Source organism: Carassius gibelio, chromosome A9 (assembly GCF_023724105.1).
Source record: "Carassius gibelio isolate Cgi1373 ecotype wild population from Czech Republic chromosome A9, carGib1.2-hapl.c, whole genome shotgun sequence".
NCBI classification, from domain to species: domain Eukaryota; kingdom Metazoa; phylum Chordata; class Actinopteri; order Cypriniformes; family Cyprinidae; genus Carassius; species Carassius gibelio.
The window spans coordinates 14,065,976-14,084,013 of NC_068379.1; the positions used below are offsets into that span (position 1 = coordinate 14,065,976).

General features: G+C 37.3%; 2 protein-coding genes across 2 annotated transcripts in view; both read left to right on the plus strand.

The window, feature by feature from the left end:
- LOC128019346 (thrombospondin type-1 domain-containing protein 7B) overlaps positions 1-11,455 on the plus strand; it is a 180,215-nt gene extending 168,760 nt beyond the window's left edge. Inside the window, exons 25-30 of the mRNA XM_052605326.1 lie at positions 403-576; positions 2,482-2,577; positions 6,356-6,438; positions 7,221-7,413; positions 8,971-9,058; positions 9,292-11,455. Of these exons, the coding sequence (XP_052461286.1) occupies positions 403-576; positions 2,482-2,577; positions 6,356-6,438; positions 7,221-7,413; positions 8,971-9,058; positions 9,292-9,373 (716 nt within the window). The 3' untranslated portion in view covers positions 9,374-11,455. The remainder of the gene's footprint in view (positions 1-402; positions 577-2,481; positions 2,578-6,355; positions 6,439-7,220; positions 7,414-8,970; positions 9,059-9,291) is intronic.
- Positions 11,456-13,546: 2,091 nt separating this feature from the next.
- On the plus strand, positions 13,547-17,815 carry LOC128019674 (histamine N-methyltransferase). Its single transcript, XM_052605781.1, has 7 exons — positions 13,547-13,640; positions 14,359-14,507; positions 14,667-14,719; positions 14,838-14,945; positions 15,048-15,178; positions 15,534-15,627; positions 15,890-17,815. Exons 2-7 carry the CDS (start codon positions 14,371-14,373, stop codon positions 16,243-16,245), a joined length of 879 nt encoding a protein of 292 aa, XP_052461741.1. The 5' UTR covers positions 13,547-13,640; positions 14,359-14,370; the 3' UTR covers positions 16,246-17,815.
- The last annotated feature ends 223 nt before the right edge of the window (positions 17,816-18,038 follow it).

Here is an 18,038-nt window from a genome sequence, read left to right on the forward strand (position 1 = left end):
TTGTTATTATATTATTATTTAGCTTTATTTGTATTTTATTTAATTCAAGGGCAACACTTCTAGCGTAACTGTTCAATTTTTTATTTACTTTTAATCACAATTTATTTTTTTATTTTAATTAACAAAAATGATTTTTTTTAATTGCATTAGTTTTTTGACAATAACAACACTGACTAGCAGTATGCTACAAAGAGGTCTGTTTTTATTTATGTTGCGGTCCAATATCCCAAGACTCTTGTACTGTACTTACTACATGCTTCAAAGAACATAGCAGTATTTAAATTTGGATTTATGGTATAGCATTCCTTCTTTCTTTGAACTTATGAGCTGGACCATTAAACTGTCTTGGTAGTCATTTAAACTGGAGAACTGAAGTTGTGATATGCGATTTGACATCCACAGGAGACTGTCACCTTACAGAGTGGTCGCAGTGGAGCTCCTGTCAGCTGACGTGTCTGGAGGGACGTAGTTTTGAGACGGTGGGCCGTCAGGCACGCTCACAGGCTGTGGTCATACAAGTGCTGGAGAATCAGGACAGCTGCCCTCACCAAATCTTTGAGACACGTCCATGTAAAGGTACAAGCAGTGAAATATGATAATATAATATAATAAAATATTTCTTTTCATTTAGTTTACTGTGTGACTTCCAGAATGTACAGTAGTGAATGAATGAACAAGTCTGCTGTTTTGGACACAGTATATGCATAAATGCATAAAATGTCTCAGTCTCTCGTAATCTCATGCACCTTGTGAGTTCATCACTACAACAAAGATGTCATGATAGAAATTCAGTCCTCTCTTCCCACGACTCTCAGGTTTATATCAGAAGGTCTGTTGGAATCTTGTTGACGCCTACATTACTGTTGTAACAACCAATAAGATGCACTGTATACAATACACCAGAGATTTTCAGATAGCACTGTTTACACAAATAAATCGCAATTCATAATTTACCGAATGATGGTGCATGCAGTCAGTCCCAAAGATCTGATTTTAAAAAAGGTAAATTGAATTTGAGTGTAGTGTGAACAAATCCTACATATTCAGTAGAGGTCTGTGAGGGAATTTTCTAACATTGATCAAACAAAAAAAAGATTGCATCCTTATCCAGACTGTCTACCTTGGGGTCAGTAAAAAAAATGTTAAAGGAAATAAAGACATTTATAATGTTACTAAAGATTTCTTATTTTCTGTTCATCAAAGAATCCTGAAAAAAAATGTTTTCAACATTGACAATAATAAGAAATGTTTCTTGAGCAACAAATCAATATATTAGAATGATTGAAGAATCATGTGACACCGAAGACTGGAGTGATGATGCTGAACATTCAACTTTGCATCACAGGGATAAATAACATTTTTAAAAAAATTATATGAGAAAAGAAAAACTTTTTGTAAAAAAGTGTAAAAATATTGTATTTTAAAATATTTCACAATAATATTGTTTTTATTGTATATAAATGCAGGATTATTGAGCAGAAGAGAGTTTTTTTCCAGTGCATTAAAAACAATCTTTCCAACTCCAACAGTTTTTGTTTTCTCCAGTTGTATTTATTCACTGCAACTTATAACATCCAATTAAAGATTTTTTCTTTATCCATATTTTCATATTTGGATATAAAGGTGATGTATGCAGTTTCTGCACTAATAAGTGTCACCTAGTGAAAAAATAACTTGTCAGAAACACCAACACCAACAAAATATGATTATTGTAAAGGGAGATTATTCTTTTCTATACCCGCTGTATGTGCTCTTGTTTTTGTGACAGGACATAACTCTGTATAATGACATGGGTACGACACAGGTATTACAAGGAGAGGGTGACTTATGAGGACATAACCCATGTCCCCCTTTTTCACAACACGTATAAACCATACAGAATGAGGGATTTTTTTTTTTTTTTGAGAAAGTAAAAATGCACAATGTTTCCTTTGATTCCTTTGGTTAGGTGTAGTTATGGTGTAGGGCCATAGAATATAAATGTATTATTTTTATTTTTATTTTGTAATTATTATTTGATGAATAAAAAGTAAAAAAAAAAAAAGAAAGCATTTATTTAAAATGGAAATCTTTTCTAACTTTTATACAGCAAGGATGTGTTAAATTGTTTAAAAGTGATAGCAAAAATTTATGTTGTTAGCAAAGATTTATATTTTGAAGAAATGCTGTCATTTGTAACTTTTTATTCATCAAAGAATTCTGAAAAAAAGTTTGCAGTTTACAAAAAAAAATATTTGGCAGCACAGCTGTTGCCAACATTGATAATCCTAGTAATAAATCATCATATCAGAATGATTTCTTAAGGATCATGTGACACTTTATTCTGGAGTAATGGCTGATGGAAATTCAGCTTGGAATCACCAAAATAAATAATATTTTAAAGTACATTGAAATTGAAACCATTATTTTATATTGTAATATAAATAAATAGAATTTTTGATCAAACCTAATGAGTGTCTCTCTAACTCTGTGGGGCCCCAGGAGGGAAATGTCACAGTTACGAGTGGAGGACCAGTGCCTGGAATGACAACGAAAGATCAGTTTGGTGCCAGCGGTCTGATGGGGTCAATGTGACAGGTAGCCCACAGCTTACATTGAGACTGAGACTGAATGACAAATATTCTGCACTGACTTTACTTGCAGAAACATAATGAAGAGACCCGTCAACTCCACATTACCAAAAGAATATTAACAATGAAAATCCTGCTACCCGCCCTCATGTCGTTCTAAACCTGTATACTGTTATTTTTTAAAGTGGAGCACAAAGGAGACTTTCTAACATCTTGTGAATTTTATGGTAACCAGAGGCTTTAGAGAGAATTCCAAAAAGAAGAAAAAAAAGAATAGAAAAGCACCGTAAAGGTAGTAATGCAAGTACTCTGAAGCCACATGATAGTTTAATGTGACAAACAGCCCCAAATTTGAGCCATTTTTCACTGATAATTCTCCCAATCTGCTACAACTCTCAAATCAACCTAGGACTGTCAAATTGATTAATCCTAATTAATCACATCCAAAATAAAAATGTGATATATATATATATATATATATATATAAAATCACATGACTGCGAGGAATATCATAAAGGCCCCGTAGGGTGTTTTTATTGGTTACAAACTCATGAAATGGAAGTGCAGGAGTGCTTGTTGGCTGGTTCGCTGGTGTCCCAAGTGCGTCATGACAAAGTTCCAAGGTGTACCTCGTGTGTTTCCAGGGCAATGCTGACGCTGGAGCCATCTGGCTTCAGAACTAAGATGATGGGGCTGGACCACGGGCTCCGGGAAGGTTCAATTACCCCCTGAGCATCTCCTTGAATTCCTCCTCGATGGCGTGTCGCCGAGCCTCTGGGACACGATAGGGCCGCTGCCTTATGATGAGCCGTGGTGGTGTTCGGATATCGGGTTTCACGACTTTGGACCGCCCAGGGAGGGGGGAGAACACATCAGAGAACTGACAGACCAGGCGCTGCAGCTCTGTCTTCTGGGTGGCCGACAGTTGGGGCTCCATTTCAACAACCACGGGAGAGGAGGTTGCAAGGGCGGAGAGTTGGGTCCTGAACCCAGTCTATTTTTTAAGCAGGTTGATGTGATACAGTTGACTTTCGCATCTTCATCTGGGTCACGACGTACAGCTCCTGCCAGGTGGCCAAGAACTTGCAGGCCGCATTTGGAACCAGGACCAAGACATGATCTCCAGTCTTTAACTCCCGTGGCTGGGAAGCCCAATTGTAGTGGAATTGTTGGGCCTGCTGAACCTGATTGAGGTGTTCCCAAACTAAGGGCATTTCTCTGTGGACCCTTTCCTGCATCAGACGGACATGCTCGATCGAAGACAGGTGGCCGGCTGGCTGCTGCTCCCATGCCTCTCTTGCGACATCTAAGAGATCTGCCATCAGCCAGGACATGCAGGGAGTTCCCTAGTTGGTTAGAATCTTAGCTGGGTTGCCGACTCGGCTGCAGAGGAGGAACAGCTCTTGGTCGATGGCCTTGGCAGTGGCTTTGTGCAAGGGAACAGCCTCAGGATACCAGGTGGCATAATCGACAATCACCAGGATGTGCTCGTGTCCCCAGGCGGACTTTAGCAGCGGCCCCACTAGATCCATCCCAATTCACTCGAAGGGCACCTCAATGATGGGCAGAGGAATTGGCGGACTGGGGGGAGGTGTCCGTGGTGACATCCGTTGACAGGTCAGGCACACCTGGCAGAATCGTTTCACCTCGTGTCCAGGCTGTGCCAGTGGAAGCGATCACGGATTCGCTGTATGGTGTTCTGACCCCCGAGGTGGCCGACCATGGGATGTGAGTGGGTCACTTCCACCCACCTGGCTAGCGGTGGGATCCCCGGCCAGCAGCCAATGAGCAGAGAGAGTCCTTGCATTCCATCTCCCCCTGACGGTTGGCGAGGTGTTCGACAATTTGTTGCTGGCAGATGCTGACTTTGGTAAGGTGCCTGAGAAGTTCTTCCATGCTGAGGGGAGAAGCGTCCACCGGCAGAGATGGAGAGGGAGAAAAAAGTTCAAATTTTATTTTTTTATTTTTTTGCAGGTAAGGTTGGCTGCTGTCAGTGACACGACAGCGAGGAATGCAATAAAGGCCCCGGAGGGTGGTTTTATTGGTTACAAACTCATGAAATGGCAGTGCAGGAGTGCTTGTTGGCTGGTGCGCTGGTAGTTGCAGTGTCCCAAGTGCAGCGTGTCCGTGCGGGGGGTGCGGGGGGTAGGATTGGTCACAGGCTTTCGGCAAGGAACAACCAAAAGATAACATTAGCGCCCAGTCTTCTGGAGTGATCACTCTCTTGTGTGTACCCTTGATTGCTGATGGTCGCGACCGATCAGCCCGTGATGAGGTTCCCAGGTGTTCCTCATGTGCTTCCAGGGGCAACGCTGATGAGGCCTCAGGACACGCATCACGATACATATCCACATACATGTATATATAAAAAAAAAAATTAAAAATAAAAAAATAAAATAAAATATATATATATATATATATATATATATATATATACAGTATATTGGATGCAATCATTAAATGATTTGACAGCCCTGATTGCAATATTTGTGAAACAGGTCGTATGTTACTGTTCAGAAATTTTGGGTCAGTAAGAATTATGGGAATTAGGAACAGACTTTTATAATGTTACAGAATATTTCTATTTCAAAATAATAGCGGTTCAGAGCCACTTTTAACTGAAAAGCTTTGCAAATCCACTTCATTTTCAGCATTTATTTGCGCATCTTCTCAGTTAACAATGGCTCTGTGTAGTAACAGCTGCTCTATGTGAAATCACGCACCTGATGGAATTAACCGCTGATTAGAGAACCGGCTTTACTGACGAGATGCACATTAACGATCGGCCGATCGTGATCGGAGCAGCCCTAAAAAATATAGATCATGTTTCATAATATTATGTTTTACTTTTGATCAAGCAAATGCAGCCTTGGTGAGCATAAGAGACTTCTTTCAAAGTCATTAAATATTGCCAGCAAAAAAACTTACAAGCCCCAAACTTTTGAATGGTATTGTACATCAGCAGGTTTTTTTTTTTTTTTTTTTTTACACAAAGTCATCATATGGCCTTGAAGACTTGGAATAAAGTGCACAAGTCACATAGTCCACTTGTATTGTGCTTTTACGTTCCTCTATGGAGCTTGACAGCCACTATGAACTCTTGCTGAATGGAAAAGGTAAGATAGATTCTCCCTTTGTGTTCCAGTGAGAAAATATCAGAATACAGGTTTGGAATGATATGAGACTGTATAAACAATTACAAGATTTTCATTTTTGGGTGAATCATCCCTTTAACCCTAAACACAGCACGGCAGACTGAAAATGTGTGGTTTAAATTTAGCAGACCTTGTCTAGGACAGTTTAATAGCACATTCAACATTTTTCTACCACATTTCAACCCTTTTCTAACCCTCCATTTCAACAGACATTATCAATAAACTAGCTCTCGTCTGAAAGAAAACAATATAAATTATATAAAACATGGTTTGATTGTGACAAAATGAACACAATCCAGATGGCAAGCTTTCAATTGAGCGTTTAGAGCAAGAGCAAAGGCTTTCGGGTTGCACACTGTGCTGTAAATAAAAGAGAAAGGTGATCTTATCTGTGTATGGAATCATTTCAGGCAAATATAAGCTGTGAGTGGTAATCTCTTCTGCCTGAGAAAAACCCAAACCCAGTGTATTAGTAATGTAATTTTCTATTCCTAAATCACAATCTTCACTGATTGATCAGAATCCGTGACGGGTCCTTTAAGCCATTAATCAGGTGTGACAGCACTTTTATCTGGCCATCAATAGGGAAATGGCAATAATTACTGTACCTTTGTTGTTTCCTGTTGGAAGGGGGCTGCTTTCCACAGAACCGTCCGACCACTGTGCGGCACTGTCACCCTCCCTGCACCAAACCCTTCTCCCACTGCAAGCAGGTAAACACACTGAACCATATCTGTATTCACATTAAACCAGTGTTAGATAGCAATACATAATAATAATAATTTTTAAAAAAAATTATCTTATATCCTGTAATTTGTATTTATTAGATTTCTATTTGTGAGATCTACATGCAAAAAAATAAAATGTAGATTTCGTCTTAAAGGAAAATTACGGGTATATAAGTTTAATCGACAGCATTTGTGGCATAATGTTCATAACCACAAAAATAATTTCTACATCCCTTGTGGAGGTTACAGTGAGACACTTGCAATGGAAGTCAATGGGACCCATTTTCGAAGCAGAAATGTGTTGCTTTTTATTTTACAGAAGCATCTATGTTAAACATCTGTGTATTATTTGAGCTGTAAAGTTGTTCTCATAGTTTTTGCGGTCGTTTTAGTGTTTTTATTATTACATTGTCATGGCAATTTGTAAAATTGAATATAATACAGGGTGAAAAAAAAGATGAATAAGGGTTTTTCACACTAAAATCATATCCCATATTGTTTGACTTGTGGCTATATAGTATTGAAACAGAATTTTAACATTTACAGAATTGGCCCTGTATACAGTGCCTCATTGAAACCCATATTTTTTTGCTTGCTTATGAAAAGGAGAGACAAACTGAAATGAGTTTTTGTGCTAATCAACGTTATGCCACAGGTACTGTTGTTTGATCTCAAGTTGCATTAAACGTAAAGTATTTCTTTAACCACAGCAGTGTCTTTATGCGCTGTCTGAGTGTGGCCCTCACAGCGATCTGTGTCTCCTTCAGAGCGGTGTGTGCGGCTGTGAGAAGGGCTATACTGAAGTGATGACCACACATGGATTCCTGGATTACTGCACCAAGACCCCAGGAGCTGACAATAAGAAGGCAGATGTGAAGACCAGCTCGGGAAGATTAAAGCCAGGCACCACTCAGATCCAGGACCTCTTCGGCGAGTGGTCCTTGCAGCCGCTCGGCCCAGGTATTTGAAATGCAGATGAAGACCAGGCTGATGGGAACCATGCAGCGGAGTTTAGCTTTGAGTTATAGCGGAATCGCTGGACGTCTTTATGAGACTCCAGATACAGGCTGATGTAGAACTCTGTTTAATGCCTCAGTGTTTATGCCCTATTGGAGCTATGAGAAAAGGACAGAGTCTCATAACAGAGTGATTTGTATTGCCCATAACTTGACAGACAGAGTTACTTTATTGCTGGCTGGAGGCCATTTCTGATTAGAAATGAATTTTTGGCCTGTGGTACAACTGTGTGCCGCCAGGTTACCAGTAGGTGTTTCAGCCTCCAGATGGAGGGACAAAATTCAGAGAATTACCCGTTCTGTTATTTGCAAAACAAACTATGACTTCTCTACTCTACAAGAATATTATATTATATTATATTATATTATATTATATTATATTATATTATATTATATTATATTATATTATATTATATTATATTATATTATATTCTAAAAGTGTACATCATCTTTTGAGTTGAATTCTTACATTTAATCAGTCAGTCAGAATATTAAGACATATGGTTGTTAGCAAGCAAATTAAATCGGTATCAACAAAATTCATTTTTGCAATGCAGGGGAAACACAGAAGCTACATCTGAAGCGGCATTTAGATTTTATTGCACAGTTTAATGCAGCTCAGAGGGACATGAATGCAATAAACCTGCAGTTTAGCAAGTCACTGTTAATAAGTGAGTGATTGCAATTAAACTGAAACATTTAAACGGGTGAGTCATTCATGAACGAAATACTGTCATGTTGCTCAGAGACACAAAACAGCGCTGTGGCTTTGTTCGAAAGGAGTTTTGTTGGCGAAATACAGCAACACAGGTAATGTGTTCTCTTAATATTAACTTCTTGTTTATTGAATGGTTGTATAAAATCAATATCTCAGTTGTAATCATGCTGATAACTGTTATATTAAGTTAACTTCAATAAAGCTAAAATAAACTCAATATGTAACTGTAAAATATAATATAGAAGTATAGAAGTATATGACACCATAAAGGTTTTGCAATGTGAGGATCATTACAAAATTATTGGCCAGAGTTTTATAAGTCAGAGCTGAATTTTACAAAATAGAATGTTTTTATTCCAATTTTTCTATCCACTAGTGGGCTTCTTTTCTAAAATTGTTATAAAGTGTTAGAAAACTTAGCAGGATCTTCTTTTGCTAAGAGTAGTTTTTGCATCATCCATTCTGTGAGTCTCAAAGGATCCAGGAGAAGCTCTCTGTGCAGCTCATCAGACTGCTGTCTTTTGTCTTTTATCTGAGAAATATGTTCTGAGACCTTGTCGTATCGGTTATACAAGCATCTTAATGGCTCTATGACACGCAGCTCATTCTTTGCTCTGAACTCCGAATGGAAGATGGTGAAACAGTTTCTACAGGTACATTGTCACCAGCGTGAATGTGCAATGTTACTCCTGCAACAGGCTCCTGTGCACAAACCACAAGCAATAAAAATGATGCTCCTGTATATTTCAGTGGAGATCACACTACTGTTTTCTGATCATACAGATGGAAGAATAAAGCTGTGGGTCTTCGGGTTAACAGCTGGAGGATTCATTCTCATATTATTCACAACTGCTGTGGCCTTTCTGTTTTGGTATGTATGCTATCAAATTTTAACACACTCACCACTGAATGGAAAGACAGTACATGTTTGAAAACAGTCAGTATTTTTTTTGTGATTTTGGTTGATGAGAGAAATAGTCTGACATATAATAACATGTTGCTGCCATCTAGTGGTACAGTGTAAAAATACAATAGAGGGCAGGGTAGTATTTATATCTTGCATTTTAAATGCTCTTTCCTTTTCCCCTTTTCCTCTTATGCCAGCAAACCATCCAAACAGAGTAAAAGTGCATCTCCACCACAGAAGCCCCTGACTCTGGCATATGACGGGGATGTGGACATGTGATCAAGCTCTCTGTGACTGTACATTCAAAGCACAAGCTGGACTACGTGCAACATTTTAATATGTTCCTTTCTCCAAGATGCCCTTTGGATTTTTGGAAAAAGAAAAAGAGACGCAGACATCGAAGAACATTTCGATCTTGAAGTCTGAAGCGAACACAAAACATTGTGTGCATGACTGCAAGGATGAAGGTTTTGGATCAGTGGTCATCATCATCGTGAAAATCGTGACATTTAAAGAGAGTACGAGACACAGCTGACATTCCATGGACCAGATGGAGGACTTCGACATTTTCTTGCCGTGATTTTTCTTACATCAAAAAATAGGAAAAAAAGAAAAAAAACAAGAGAGAGAGAAAGAAACATCACGAGTTTTGCTGAATCTATTGTATCAGTCGCATTAAAAGCCTAGTTCACCCAAAAATGTAAAACTGTGTTATCCTTTACTCACCCTCAAACCTGTATGACTAGATCATGACCAGCTTATTGAGTCCATTTTTTTTTTATATATATATATATATAAATCATTCAGACCACATCATTTTATAAATGATTCAGTCACTCAGTTTTGTTGACTGAATCAGCTAGGTGACTCAAAAGAACTTTGTTCATGTCAAGATTTTCAGTGAAAAATGACTTAAACTGCAATTTGAGTGTCTCACAAAGTTATTGTATGATTATGAAACTTGAAATATAATGCACAAATTGTATGTATAAATTGTACTTGTATTAATAATATGTTCGTTATGGTTTTACATTCTTTAAGATGCTTGGAATCTCCAGTCGCTCTTCATAATTGGATTGACAAAAACAACTAATACATTTTTAAGGTTTATACTTTTATGTTTTCCGCATTTGAAATAAAGTCATACAGGTTTGCAACATCTTGAGGTTTATTAAATGACAGAATTTTCATTTTTACGTGAACTATACCTTTAAGCTGATCTGAAAGTGACTTTTTAGCAGAGAACGAGAAAAGACTGATGTGTTATGCACTATATTAGTGCTTAGTCGTTTTTTATTTCCCTCTTGATCTATGTTCAAACTGATTTTCTAGTGGGTTTTTGTTTTTCATTGTCATGCAAGGACTTTTGCTGTAAATTGTTGATTTCGTGTAGAATGTCTCTGTGTGTGATCCGCACAGTAAACCAAACACAGCTAATTTAGACACCGCGAGAGGTTAAGGAGATGATCTGCCCGTGTGCTGCTTCCACATGCCTCAGTTTGTCCCTTAACCTCCGTCTAGCAGTTGGAAAATTGATGAGGTCTGCTTCAACACCAGCAGATAATGAACAGTGTTCCTGTGACGCGCAGAAGGGTTTTAGAAAGCAGCTTTCTGCAATATCCTGCGGTTAGAGGAACTCATTTAGCACAGAGACAGTGGACAAATGCATTTGTGTAGAGTCTGCATGAGCAGAACACCGGGAGAAAGTGCTTCAACACTATGAATGTTCATCATTTTCACTAAAGTACAGGTACTGGGTCTGTATTTTAATAATATCCCTGCTAGTGTTTTTTTTTTTTTTTGCTTTTGCTTTACTGACTGACTTCTTGCTGGCATATTTGTCTTGACTATCTGTTTCAGGACCTAGACTGTCAAGGTTCATTTCACTCCTTGTACTGCCACATGACAAAACGTTTCCTGAATCTCAACCATCCTCATTATAATGAGATAACTTGTGGTTTTTAAGCTTCGCAAGACCTCTTGTTCATTGGGTCTTACTCTACTGAAAGAATGTATTCTGTATGTGTTACATACATGCACATGTATTTTCTTATTATTTTATTCTTTTTGTCCCATCAGTATATCTGCTGATGTCCATGTTGGCTGGATAGTCTACATCAAGAGCAGAACCGTTCTAGTTCCTCTGTTTGAGACCCATCTGGAAGATCTGCTGCTCTTAGACTGAGTACATCAAAAGGCTTTGGTGTATTTCTAAATTAGTCCATCGATGTGAGAAGCTAAAATGTGTATAACTTATTTATTTATTTATTTCTCTCCAGGGGTTGCTGACAAACCCTGTAAAAAAGTGGCAATATTTTATATATATATATATATATATATATATATATATATATATATATATATATATATATATATATATATATATATATATATATATATTAAAGCCCAATTGTGCGTGTGCATGCTGGATTGATTTTTTCATACATTGATTATTCCAAAAGTGGCCTTGCATTTGTATGGGAGTAGTAACAGAGTCAACAGTGTGTTTTGTTTGTATGATTTCCTTGATTTTTATTGGTTGCCCCTTAGAACTGACTTGTTTACATGGCTTCTTCTTCTTCTTCTAATATGTTCAGTATGCTCTCAGCACTATATACAGTTGCCTGTAAAACACTGATCTTTAGTTTACATGGTACTTTCTGTTTTAATTGTGTGTACTTGAAGAGTTGAACGAAAATGCTAATAAATTGTAATACTCTGTGGGAAATGGGGTTGCTCATTATTCATATGGTAATCTGCATCCAAGAAGGATGGCGGTTTTAGCTTCAAGTTCATAGCTGTCAAGACATTTGTCTTTGAAATCATATTGTTAATTAAGAGCACATTCAGAGGAGTAGTTCATCCAAAAATGAAAATTAGCTGAAAATGTACTCACCCCCAGGCCATCCGAGATGTGTTTGTTTCTTCACTGGAACATATTTAGAGAAATTTAGCATTACATCACTTGCTCACCAATGGATCCCATCCAGTGAATGGGTGCCGTCAGAATGACAAAAAAAAAAAAAAAAACGATGTATTTATTACAAACACAGCTTTTCACTTCACAAGATGGTAAACGATAGACAGAAGTTCTTTTGTAAATTATCATGACTCGCGTGACTCATTCTGACGGCACCCATTCACTTTGAGTTTCCAGAGTTTCCACTGGTGAGCAAATTATGTAACGCTAGATTTCTCCAGATCTGTTCAGATAAGGGTTCAGATGAACAAAGTCAAACTCGTCTACATCTTGGGTGGCCTGAAAAAGAATACGTTTTCAGCAGATTTCCCTCTTTTGATGAACTACTCCTTTAATAAGTCTGTCGTTATAAAACAATTACTCATGTTCTTTTATAGAGGCTGCACTCATTCCATATTTCATTATTAATACCATCATAAACCAACAGATGGAGCAAGATGTAAACTAAAAGAAAAGATGGGAACGAGAGAGAAACAATAAACTGAGGGAACAAAACAGTCCTGATTTTTGTGTGAATAATGTGAGAAAGTGAAGTATAAGTATCTGAAGTAAAGTTAATTGTGTTAAATGTTCTGTAGTCTGGCCTTTGTCACACAGCACTGAATCTCTTTAATGCGCATCCCATCAGATCCTTCCACCTCAGGATGTTGAATCATTTAAATCTTGTGTTTAATCAGTTTTTATTAATAAAGCCTGTCATTTATGCTCAAGGATGAGATGAATTTAAGCAGACTTGTCAGTGCCACCTAGGGGAGACACGTCTGGGTGGTGTGATTCTGTCAGGCTTAATTTTTCCATTAAGCCTTAATAATTCTGCAGAAGATTTCCCATGAATCTTTGTGGGTTCTCTCTTTTTAATCATGAATTTCTATTCACCAGGAGCAAATCTGTTTAACAAAGTTTGACATGATCAAACTGACTGAGGAGAGAAGTGGGAAAATTGCTTTATCTGTAAAGAGAAAATGGTAAGTGACAGAAAAAAGAACGATCGCTGAATTTTTGCTTTCATATTTGGATCAAAACGATGAGGGCCAGACTAGTGCATAACATTTCCATCAGTATTAAAGTACTTCTCAGGCATGAATTATTTAATATTGGCCTGTCTGTGATTATGTGGCCTAGTTTAATAACATTGGCTGGATGTAAGTTGAGTGTTTTGTGTTATGTTTTAGCATGTAATTTAAGGGAAATCATAGCGTGAAGTGAAATTCCAAGTCCTTAAGTTATTATTTTCTGTTCCTGTTAAGTGACATGCTGATGACTTCATGGCATGTGATACAGTCTATAGGAAATTATCAAATATATTTAGACTACTTTTATGTTTTTAGTAATTAAATTAATATTCGTGTGGCAAACAGCCTAATACTAAAATATTTCGTTATATTATATATATATATTATGATATTATTATTGTTATATTTCCCATCAATTAAAATTCTAAAAGGTCATTGCCTTGTCTTGTGTAGCACTGCGACTTTAAGGATGTGGGCGTGGCTCGTCTCTGTCTGGATGTGCGGAGGCCCTCTGGCCGACAGTAAGTGATTGTGAAAACGGAGAGGAGAGAAGGTAAGCGGCGGCACACTTCTGCGTTCTCCGTGTTATTATTAATGCGCTGATATATAGAGTCGGTGGTGCACATCCAGTGACAGTCACCTAGAGTCAGAAATAATTAAACAATTCTACAAATGGAAGCGAGTGAATGTGAACATGAATATGATCTCATCATGTTGATCTGAATGTAACGGCAGGACATGGATGTTAAATTATATTGATGATGACTGTTAACTATAGTGACTTTAAGTCGTCATTCGTAAATGCAACACTTTTTATAGAATAGCTTTTTTTATTCATGCCATCGATTTAAGAAAATATGCATGTTTTATTGCGAAATATATTGTAAGAATAATAATTTCGATTGAAATGCCATGGATTTTGTATTATTTCTTATTAGTTAGAATTTTCCCCTTTATTTAATCATTTCAGACTGAGTTCGACCGGTTTTTGTGACTGCAGATATTTTGCAGATAGCAAAAAGATTGTGTCCACGGCCCCAACCTAACTCCTAAAGTCCAAAGACAGGGATTGTGTCATTAAACTGTAATTCCATAGCCATATAGTAACAAAAAAACCGCTTGCTGCTCATCAGGTTGGTGACTGGTTAATAGAAAATGTACTTCTAGGAAAGGAACAACGTCTTATGTATGACTTATGAACTTTAATCTTAAAGTGACAGATAACCCCTAAATGAATTAATCATGTTATTGTTCTAAAACACTAATTTCAGCAGGAGAAAACCATGGCAGCTCCATTCAGATCACTTGTGGAAGATTATCCAAGATACCTCAAATCATTTGAGCTTTTTCTGGAGCGCTCTTCGGAGCACCAGTGCATGCAGGACTTCATTCATAATACTCTACCAGACATACTGGCAAGGTGCTTTATTATTCTTGATGAATGTCATATTTTATTCATTTAGCCTGTGTTAGATTTGTAATACAGAGTGTGCCAGCAGATTTAACAATGACAAGATATTATAATATTATCTTGCCTTTATTATGTTCTCTCATGCTCTCGATCTCTCTCTCTCTGCAGCATTGGAGGGGGGAGGTCTGTTTTCAATGTTATGGGAGTAGGGAGTGGAGCAGGTATACTTTTCATAGCGATTGAATTATTAACCTTCTGTTCATTTCATCATTTCATGCACTATATCAGATTTTAATGCCTAACTGAGTTCTCGCTGCTCCATATATATCTAATTTCCAGGTGAGATTGATCTAGAGATGCTCGCTCAGCTACGCCTGAAACATCCACATGTCAAAGTCGACAATGAAGTGGTGGAACCAAGCAATGACATGCTGTACAAATATAAAGGTACCAATCATTTTATTTAAACTAAACAAACGCTTTTACATATTCTACCAATAAATGGCTATTTATGTTTTTTTTTTCTTTCTTTCTTTCTTTTCTGTTTAGCTCGGGTGTCAACAACTCCAGACCTTGATCATATTAACTTTCAGTGGAATAAGATGACGGCATCTGAATTTGAAAAGCACTGGCAAGAGAAAAACCCTGGGAAAAGGATGGACTTCATTCACATGATACAGGTTTAGTGTTGCGATGTAATGGAAGTCGCGACAGAAGTTTTCTTCTGTTTTGTGACACTTTCAAGTGAACTGTATTATCAAAAAAGACATTATTGTTGGGCGGGGACTTGATTCTATTCATTGCTTGTTGATTGGATGGAGGCAGATCTTAATGCGAGTTTGCAGTCGATTGTAAGGAAGGGACGCAATAAGATCAATAACATGCATTTAGAAAAAAAGATTCATTTTAATTTCATGTGACTTTTTTATTCATCAAATTTATATTACTTAATTGCTTAAAGTGATATAACTGAGGTTTGTATATCAAATGCGCTTTGCTGTTTTTGTTGAATTTTAATATCAGTCTGTTTAACAGATGCTGTACTACGTCAAAGATCCAGAGGCCACACTCTCATTTTTTCGGAGTCTTCTACACAAAGATGGGAAACTCTTAATCATTCTGGTGTCAGGTACAGTAAATGCTCCGAGTTCAAAACTTCGCCAAAGTGTGTAAATTAAATATTGTACCATTCAAGTAACTGTACCTTTTGCTGAAGTGGACTTTGGTTCACAGGTTTAGCTCGGTTATACTCAGGTTCAGATTAAATGGAGTATAAAAGGTGCAATCAAATCAGTCAAAAAAACTTTGTAGGACAGTACAGTGGGTTCAAATAAATGTTTCTGTTCTGTTTAAGGAACAAATGACCTCAGTTCTGCTTCTACATATTGTAGGTGAGAGTGGATGGGGACGATTATGGACAACCTTTAAAGAACAACTGTGTAATACTGAGATCACCCAGTGTGTTACTACAGGAGATATAAAGACCTTCCTAGACGCTAAGGGAATCCCCTACCAGAACTATGAGCTTCTGTCCCAGATGGACATCACTGAGTGCTTCACTGAGGGAGACCAAGTGGGAGAACTGCTGCTGGATTTCCTTACCGAAGTCATAGAGTTCAGTAAGAATGCTCCTGAAGACCTGAAGAAAAGAGTACTGGACTTACTGAGACATCCTGACTGCAGTAAAGAGGTGGATGGCAGGATCATATTCAACAATAACCTGGGAGTCTTAGTGGTCGAGCCGTAGCTCCAAGACTCCTTCATATCTCACCTGCACAAGAATATAGCCTACAGTGGTTCTTCTGACTCCAACGCCCCTCATTGTCCAAATTGCCAATAATATTAAAAGGCCAATGACTTTCCCAGCTTTTTATGATTTACTGATAAGGATTAAGAGTAATGATTTTATTCATTGACATGACATTTAGAATCTATAAATCACACTTTCAAAATAAGACTACCTCATATATATTTTTTCCAAGACCGCGGGAAGTCGGGAACCTTACTGTAGTTCTAAAATAATCAAATAAAACAGTTGCTGAGGTGGTGAATTAAACTGGGAAATCTATAGATTTATAGTTGTTTTGTCTTATTTTTAATCAAGTCATTTTGAGGCCCCTTTAGAGGGCACTGGCCTCCGGGTTCAGAAAAACTGGTCTAAGAAGCACATAATGTCTATATTTTCACAATTTTAGAAATGTTCTGTTTCTGTACAGCTTTCAACAGAAAGGAGAAGAAATGTGGCTTATCTTAACAGTATTGTAATGAATTTATGAAAGAGTTTTAAAGTGCCCCTATTATGCCACTTTAAAGGTTCCTAATATTTTTTTGGGGGTCTCCCACAATATATTTACATACATGCAAGGTCAAAAAAACTAATTTTGCCACAATTCTCAAACAATTCGTTCAGAGCAGTTCTAAGATTCAGTCTGTCTAAACCCCTCCTTGCTCATTTCAGCTGTTAAGAGATGATTCTTTCTTTTGGGAGACAGTAACTGTCTTTATATATCGTGCACTATAGGCTTTACAACTTTAAAGATAGTTTGCAATCTTATACATCTTATAAATAATGGCATAATAGGAACACTTTAAACTATTGTCTCTACATTCAAGGTTTTTGCTGTTATAAAGAATGTAATATTGTAACATGATGTTGTTCTGGCTAAACAACCTAGAAAAGGAAGACCATAGAGAGCAATTTAAAGTTTAAATGGTGTCAACATCACATAAAAGTGTTTTAACAAAGGCCTGTGTAGTTGAGGTGTCATGAAGAAACTTTGTAGCACAAACTACAGTATGAGTATCTTGTTCTTTGTAAAACTTGTCCAAGCAGCGAAGTACTTATATTGACTTATTAACTCACAGGGACACAGAGTTCATGGTTTTTCTACAACAGTCGTTATGATGAAAGAGATGAGATTGTATTTTTTGGTGGCTAGTTGTGTTGTTGTAACCTTATACCTCATTTAGTTTTGGAGAGCTGTTTAATGCCTAACCAGACAGGACAAAGGTTGTATAGACATTTCAAGGTTGAAAACACATATACTTGAAACTACTACTAGTTTTATTTGATTAGTGTGTGTGTGTGTGTGTGTGTGTGTAGAGGGCTTGTTAAAATAGCACTGCCTTCCCTTTGTATATGCTTATAGTATTATTGCAAAGTAACTTGAATATTGTCTTGTCCATCAACACTTCTGTATATCTGTCCCACACCACAAAAAAACATCACATTAAATTGACATGATCAACTTAAAAGGAAGCATGAGTGTCTTTTGAGCCATATATTGTAGCAAACATCTATTAAAAAAAAAAACTTCTCTGTTTATTGAAATTAATTTGAGTCTCTTAAAGGACATTCAGTGTTTGCGTTGTATAATGTAACGGCTTGATGAAATTCAGCCATGCTGTAACACAAAATGAAAGACAAAGGTTAAGACAAGCCCTCTTGAAGACCTCAGAATCAGTGCAGCTCTGAATCTGAAGAACATTGACACAGAGGCCTTTGCTGACTGCAGAAAGACAGAATTAAACCAACTTGAC

Bases quoted from the DNA above. Each gene is read 5' to 3' on its own strand.
- LOC128019674 (XM_052605781.1), top strand. From the start codon at position 14,371: ATGGCAGCTCCATTCAGATCACTTGTGGAAGATTATCCAAGATACCTC. The intron at 14,508-14,666 runs GTGCTTTATTAT...CTCTCTCTGCAG, and splicing joins CTACCAGACATACTGGCAAG to CATTGGAGGGGGGAGGTCTG. The intron at 15,628-15,889 runs GTACAGTAAATG...TACATATTGTAG, and splicing joins CTTAATCATTCTGGTGTCAG to GTGAGAGTGGATGGGGACGA.